At 38.2% G+C, this 7,539-nt stretch overlaps 1 protein-coding gene across 2 annotated transcripts in view; it reads left to right on the top strand.

Annotated features, from left to right (window-relative positions):
* MTR (5-methyltetrahydrofolate-homocysteine methyltransferase) overlaps positions 1 to 7,539 on the top strand; it is a 1,755,520-nt gene that overhangs the window by 1,551,742 nt on the left and 196,239 nt on the right. For both annotated transcript variants that reach the window (XM_044059073.1, XM_044059064.1), the window contains exon 30: positions 2,606 to 2,806. In XM_044059073.1, the coding sequence (XP_043915008.1) occupies positions 2,606 to 2,806 (201 nt within the window). The remainder of the gene's footprint in view (positions 1 to 2,605; positions 2,807 to 7,539) is intronic.

Here is a 7,539-nt window from a genome sequence, read left to right as displayed (position 1 = left end):
GGTTTTAGAAATGGGATTCTCTGAAAAAAGTCTCAGGATGAATCATTGGTTCTTATGGTCGAACTTAAAAACCAGCATTCCTGAGCGCTTGTTGAGTGAATGAATATAATAATTTGAAAAACATTTGGCATTGTAGTACTTTTATGACAGAAGCTGGTACTTTCTGCCTCTCTTTTTGAATGAAGTTAATATATGGAATTGTAACACTGATCTGTAATTTCATTTCATCAATGATTCATTCATAAAGTGGTTTTATGAGTGAAGTCATTGAATTAATAAAGTTGTAGTGCTGACCACAGACATCTTCCACTTTATTTATTCAGTAACTGACTGACTAAAACCAAACTGGTTTTTCAGGAGTTTTACAGTCATTTGGATGAGGGGAATACAAGGAGTTGGGAGAATTTTCAGATCATAAAATATTTGCATAGGTAAATGGGAAGTGTTGGCAGTGATATGAAGGGAGGGAAAACTGGAGGCCCAAGTGGCTTCCTGATTGACTTCTATGAAGTGGTTGGCGTAGATATAGTAGCACATTTGGCAGCAGTGTTTAATGAATTTTTAAAGACTAAACTAATGCTAAGTTATATGAAGGAGGTTGCACTTTCCAAAGGTAAGTGATTCAGAAGACCTACTGAATTTCAGAACAAATGAACTGGTTGTTAACAGTAGGATAGAGAAGGAGCTACCTGCTGTTCTTGGTGTAACACACAGGTTTTGTTAAAGATAGATGCTCACCCAACCACTGGTGATTCTATTTAAGGGGGAGGGAGGGAGGGGAGAAAACATGTATCATGTTATTTAGCATTCAGGAAGCTCTTGATATTTTTAATTGGGAATTTTTGTTTGTCAGGTGAGGACATTTTATAAAGAACAATGATTTAGGGTCACAGCAAATTCATTAGTTTTGGATCTAGTAAAAAGGGCAGGGATACTTGGCATGACTGTCCATTTATCCCGATGTGTGAGTTATATGTTATGGAAAATCTGGCACATAGAGAGTTATTTGAAGAGTGGTGAAATATATGAATTGAGAACAACTTAAATTTATTTTGCAGATAACACTGTAGTCATTTTTGCATTGTGAGGAAAATATTGCCTGTTGTGATGGAAATTTACAAAAACATTGGAAGTGGGAGTCAGAGTTACTATTCACCCTTTAAAATCAATGATCAGTCATGGCAGGCAAGGAAAATGGAGATTATTTATAGCTGCTTTACACAGAAGGTGAAGAATTATATAGGGTCAAAGAATAAGCCACAGAGCTGAAGATTAAAGGAAGAAACTGGACTGAGTTACAGGAAGAGAGAATAAATTGGATATATTGTCCTGACAGGTCACATTTCGAGCAGGGAAGCTAGACATGGAATAGTGATTTTGTTTTTTATGTTGACACATATTATTTTGGTACATGTTAAAAAGGGGAGAATCAGGCTAGCTTATAATGATGTTGAGGAAAGAAACGTTCAAAAGTCCAGAAGAAGAATGATGGGAAAACTGAAATAGTGTAAATTATGGTGGGAAGGAAGATTTTGGTGCATCCCAGACAGCAGTGTGAATACTTAGAAAAGTAGGATCAGTTTGTAATATTCACATGTGCTTTGTTTGCAAATAGTATAGGCCCCAATAATTATTATGATGGAAAGGTGGTGTGTACTGAAAGAAGTACATAATCTGCATATGTAGTATTTTGGTATTTCTTCTCAACTGTGAGTGACAGAAAAGAGCATGTAGCTAAAGGGTGTAAAATGAGTGATATATATTTTTAGGGAGGATACAGCAGGAGGCATTGTGCCTGAAAGAAAATGAGAAAATAAAGGTCATGTTAGTGGCAGGACGTATGAAAAGATGGAAACAGTTAAGAGGTGGAAAGAAGGTAGAATGAGATTGGTAAGCGTGCATCTTGTAAGGGATTGGTTAATAAAAATAGACAAGCAAGGGGGTACAGTGAGGTGTTAGCAAAGATGTGGACGGAAAGATCACTAAATAAAGAAGGGCAAGGAGGAGAGATGTCAAAAAAAGGGCTAATACTTATCAAGAGACCAATTGTTATGAAGGGGGACATTATATTAAAAGGGACGCAAGAAAAGACCTCTGGCACAGAAGTTTGGTCTCTGCTTCATAGGATAGGAAATCAGAAAAGGGATGAGAACTTAAATGTAATGTAGTAATCTATATTTAGTTAGATTATACTGCAGGAAACTGTGAAAAGGTAAGCAGAGATAGAGCAGATAAGGACGCAGTGGGGCAAGGGTTATAAACTCAGTGAGAATATAAAGCCTTCAGAATAGCTTTGGATGATAAATGCATACCTCTCCCTCAGGAGAGTGGGCAGCACTAGAAAAGGGTTAGACTGAAGCATAAGATATTAGTCATATGTCTTATGTTTCCTTTACTACTACTGTTTAAACTTAAAACTTTATATGTAATACTAATACTGACCAAGTTACACTCCACTGAAACAAATATTATTGTATGTATATAATATTCTGTTTTAAAATGTTTCTAAAGTCCATAGAAAAGAATCCATTGTTAAGCTGACTACATGTCTCTCCATAATTTTCACTGTTTGCTTAAAACCTGTGTCCTCTCCTTCTGTTTAAAGGCAGAAAAAGACTCCTCTTCTGGAGAACCATACTGCTGCATATCTGATTTCGTAGCTCCCAAAGACTCTGGAATTTCAGATTACTTGGGTTTGTTTGCAGTTGCTTGCTTCGGAGCGGAAAAGCTTAGCAAAATGTATGAAACTCAGTATGATGATTACAGCAGCATCATGGTTAAAGCATTAGCAGACCGGCTAGCAGAGGTGAGTCAAAATCATATTTGTTTTTATATGTCTTTGAATTCTTTCCAACAGAACACTTCACCATTACAGAATTTTCTACTTCTTGTGTAGAATTGACCTGTTTCGAAACAAAAAAAAAAATCAGAATTTGGCAGTATATTGAAGCTGAGGTTCGCTATTCCTGCAAGATGTTGATGATATCTTAGCAGACAAATATTGATGCTTATGATAAACAACTAACTTGTGCAGTTTCTATATTATGTTGACATTGAGGCAGTGAAGAGATGATGTTGAGATTTAAATATCAGTCATTACATTTATTTTTTTCTTGCTTGGAACTAGACTTCTTTGCTTTCCTGTGTTTGTTAACATTTGAGATTTATAGATGTTTTCAAAAGAGTTCCAGATCAGTAACCACAGGAAGCAATGAATGAAGTCACAGCACAATTCCACAGAAATATGTTTATTCACCACAAACAATTCATTAAACGCTTTTGTTCAAGTGTATACTGAACTTCGTAAGATGTAGATTGATAATTTGAGCAGCCTTAGCCTTTGTCTCTGAAATAATCTGAGGTATAGTGACTGCTGTAATTGTGGCCCTGTAATGTTGGTATGGAGTTAGTATGGTCTGCTAGTGACTGTTGTAATTGTGGCCCTGTAATGTTGGTATGGAGTTAGTATAGACTGCACTAGTTCCACAGTAGTTTGTCATAGATGTGCACCCATATTTTAGCAATAATGGTGCAGTTCATAGGTGCTCATCACAGCATAAAGTTTTCTCTGACCTTTTTATTAGCCCAACTTGCATCCAGTATAGAACGTCAAGTGTGAAACTCATAGTCGTCTCATTATGGATCCCAGTCATTTATATGCTCCAGACTCCACACTGTAAATACAGAGCAGTAGGTTGTTTTTATATTATGCTAATACTTGCAGACTTTGGCCAACTTTAGTATGTTAAGCTACTTATTCTTGCAAATATCTTTTCACACCTTTCCATACAAGGGTGTTTGAGGAAGTGTTTTCCTTAAAAGTATATAGACAAGGTATCCATCTACAGTATCAGCTATTTGTTTTAGAACTAAACTAGGTTACAGGGGGTGTAACTAGAATAAGGTAAACAAAGAGACCGGTGAGGTGCTTCCCATCCATAACATTGGATGATTTTTTTCTTCATCGTTACTTTTGTCTTCAAGATGTCTAAGTCACCAGGCTGCAACATGATTTCCATTAGCTGTGCCATTTTGTAATGTTTCAGCTGTTCAGGAGAAGAGGAAGAGGGTAATGGGGAGTGTCATGCAGTGGAAGGCCAGCTGAGGGATGAAGGAGAATAGATTGGACTTTTGCCATCACTGCCAGTACCACTGGGTACAGTCTTAAACTTGGTGGGGGGGGGGGGGTAGAACGTTCCTGCACTCCTCATGTTTTGCATGAGAAATGTAACAGTCATGTGGCAGTGCCTCAGTTGTCTTCAGACTTGGAGCAAAGTTTTAAACTGTAAAACGTGGACAGAGAGAGACAGCCTCATTAGTGCTACTGAATGTCATAGCAGACTGCTGTCACTAGTGGACTGGAAGATTTTGCTGCGACTCTTGCCCATAACTCCAGTTTGTCTTCCAAGCTTGAGTACCAGAGGCAGTGGCTGGTAAGACGGGAGTGTCTGGATAAGGCCAGTGTACCTTTCTCAGAGAGAGAGTAATTGAGAACTCCACCTGGGAGCCTTCCCAGTGGAAGCCAAAAGAAGTCAGGGCACACATAATTCAAAGGCTCATCCAAGGCAGTGCAAGCACGTAAAAAAAAAAGACTTCTTTGATCTTAATAACACGTGTGCTGCTGTCTGATGTGTGCAAGATATGTGGAGTTAGAAGCAGTAAAAAAAAAACAAGTCAGTTTTGTCTTTTTCAATACCTTTTCTGTAAATCTCAAATTCCTGTCTTTAAGATGCCCTTACCCACATTTTAGCCAGCTCATGACGTCTGTAAACTTGTGTTGATAGCCACAGTTCTTTCTAATCAACATATTGCAGGCTTCCTCCTAGCATACATCACTCAAAAGTTTCTGTACACATTGCTAAAAAAGTACAGACTTTCTGACTGCATTCCTCAACTCCCTAATCATGGCCTCTGCAGGAAATGCAAAAAGACAGGCTCAGTGCCTTCACTGGTGTTCGGTACCAAGCAGAGACAGAGATTGTCTAACAAAGACATAAATCACACAGCTCTTCTTGTGATACTTCACAAATATAGGACAGGCTTCCTCATGAGAAGATCATCAGTCCTTGAGACATCATCTGTTGAAAGACATGATGTTTCCTCCTTTAGCTTCCAACCTGTCTTTACATCTTTCATTCGTACTCTAATCAAAAAACTAAAACCTACCACCCTAGCCGCTGACCTTCTCCCTGCTGAATATATAAAAAAGCTGCAGATTCTATAGCATTCCCCATCTCCACTCTAATTAATCGGTCCATATCAGAAGTCAAACTCCCCTCAATCTGGAAAATTTCTCATGTCATACCTCTCCATAAAGAAGCTCTGCTGAATTATCTAACTATAGACCCATAGCCATCTTGTCACTACTGGCAAAAATCATGAAAAGTGCATCCACAAACAACTTCTGTAGTTCCTAACCCAGAACAATCTACTGGCTAAATCTCAGCATGGCTTTAGACCACATCATAGTAGCACCACAGCCCTCCTCTCCTTCACTAATGATATAAACCATAACAGGAACAATAACAAACTATCCTCAGCCCTTTTTTTGGATCTCTCTAAGGCTTTTGATATGGTTAACCGCCATCTACTAATCCACACCCTGACAAAAATGTCTCTAGGTCATCACTCCCTTCAGTGGTTTCAATCCTATCTCCACAATAGACAACAACAAGCATACAGGCAGACAAATCTATCCAACCTCCTACCCACCACCTAGTGTGTCAGGGGGTCATACTACTCTGGGACCACTGCTGCTTTTTTATTAATGATTCACGACTGTCACGGTGTCATCCAAATGCATCAGTATGCGGCAGACTCTTGCATGCTGATCTGCACTGGTACCCTGTGAGCTGTTAATTATTACCAGTGTACTTGTACTTTCTTAACTTAGTTGAAACTGGACCACTGTCTGATGATAAATCAAAACAAAACAACAAAACAACTACTCTCCTTCTCCCCACATCCCAATCCTATCTACATTTTTCTTATCAATAATAATCTAATAATGGCTCCATAATTCCCAAATGCTCATCAAAACTCCCTTGGGGTAATTGTACAACAGTCTCAAATTTATGATGCCTCACATTAAAAAAACTATCAAATCCATTAATAAAAAACTACTAGAAGCCATTCCTAACCCCACCTGCTGGGACTGCCATTGCCTGCTCCCATCTGCTCTCCACCCTCTTTTATGCTTCCCCTTTACTTGCCAACTTAAATAAAACTGAACTTAACAGACTCTCTGCGTACTACAATAATATAGCTAGATTTGCCACTGGCCTGCCCTGTAGAACACATCACTGCATAAACCTAAAAAGCCTAGGATGGCTAAAGCTAACCAGGCAGATTCAGTATAACCAACTTATTGTGGCTCACAAAGTACTTAACCAACCTGAAAATACACCTGCCTTGAAAAACATCATCTATCCCCACGGCAACCCCAGACAACTTTGTTCATTCAATAGACTGGTAGTACAAACCATCAAAATTCAGCTGGGGACTCCATGTTTGCCAACTCTGTAAGCAAAACTTGGAACTCACTATCTGCTGATATTACACTAGACACTACCCTATCTCAGATCAAGAAAACTCTTAAGCAGTATTTCAAAACTCACTGGCTATGTCCTTGCTCCAAGCCTGACTAAATATTGGTGTCACTGGTGTACCAGTATTATTTCGTTAATTTAAATCTGCTGTATTGTAATTAGTAAGCCAGACGAGAAGCATGCTAGATTGTATAACTTACACTGTGTATGACTCTTAGACTGTGTTTAAATTGCTTGAAATTGTGTTTTATTTGTATTATGTTAATTTTACTTGCGCAACTTCCTTTGGAGCTTTTCTCCCTGGGCATCCACTGAAAATGGACATGTATCCAGTCGGACTATCCTGGTCAACAAATGTAAAATAAAATAAAAATAAATAAATAAAATGTTTTATTGCATAAGAGTGTAGCCAACCCCAAACACACACACACACACACACACACACACACACACACACACACACATATCTACACATATACATTCTCTCTCTCTCTCTATATATATATATATATTTATATATATATTTATATACATACATATATATATATATATATATATATATATATATATATATATATATATGGTTTCACTTCATATTCTCAATGGTTTCACTTCATATTCTCGAAATATTGAAATCTCAAATTTCAAGTCCATGAAGCTGAAACTTTAGAATAGCGAAAGTGCATAAGCAAGAATGCGAATATGTCGAATCCGCCCTTATGCAGTGACGCTATGTTACGGGAAGTGTTTGTTTGGGATGTTTGTGTTTGGACTTTCAGGTGCGTGAGTGTATGAGAGTGTTTTTGTAACTTATGTATGATGTGTGTGTGTGTGTGTGTGTGTGTGTGTGTGTGTGTGTGTGTGTGTGTGTGTGTGTGTGTGTGTGTGTGTGTGTGTGTGCGCGCGCGCGCACGAGGGACTGTAGAATGTGTATGTGTCAGTTTTTTTCCCTCTGTGCGATCTCGGAGTTAGTATATATAAGTAGGGGGAT

This window comes from Protopterus annectens, chromosome 1.part2 (genome assembly GCF_019279795.1).
Source record: "Protopterus annectens isolate FY-2018-M chromosome 1.part2, PAN1.0, whole genome shotgun sequence".
Classification (NCBI taxonomy): domain Eukaryota; kingdom Metazoa; phylum Chordata; order Ceratodontiformes; family Protopteridae; genus Protopterus; species Protopterus annectens.
The sequence above is the reverse complement of the archived record's forward strand: the minus strand, read 5'-3'. Positions and strand labels throughout refer to the sequence as shown.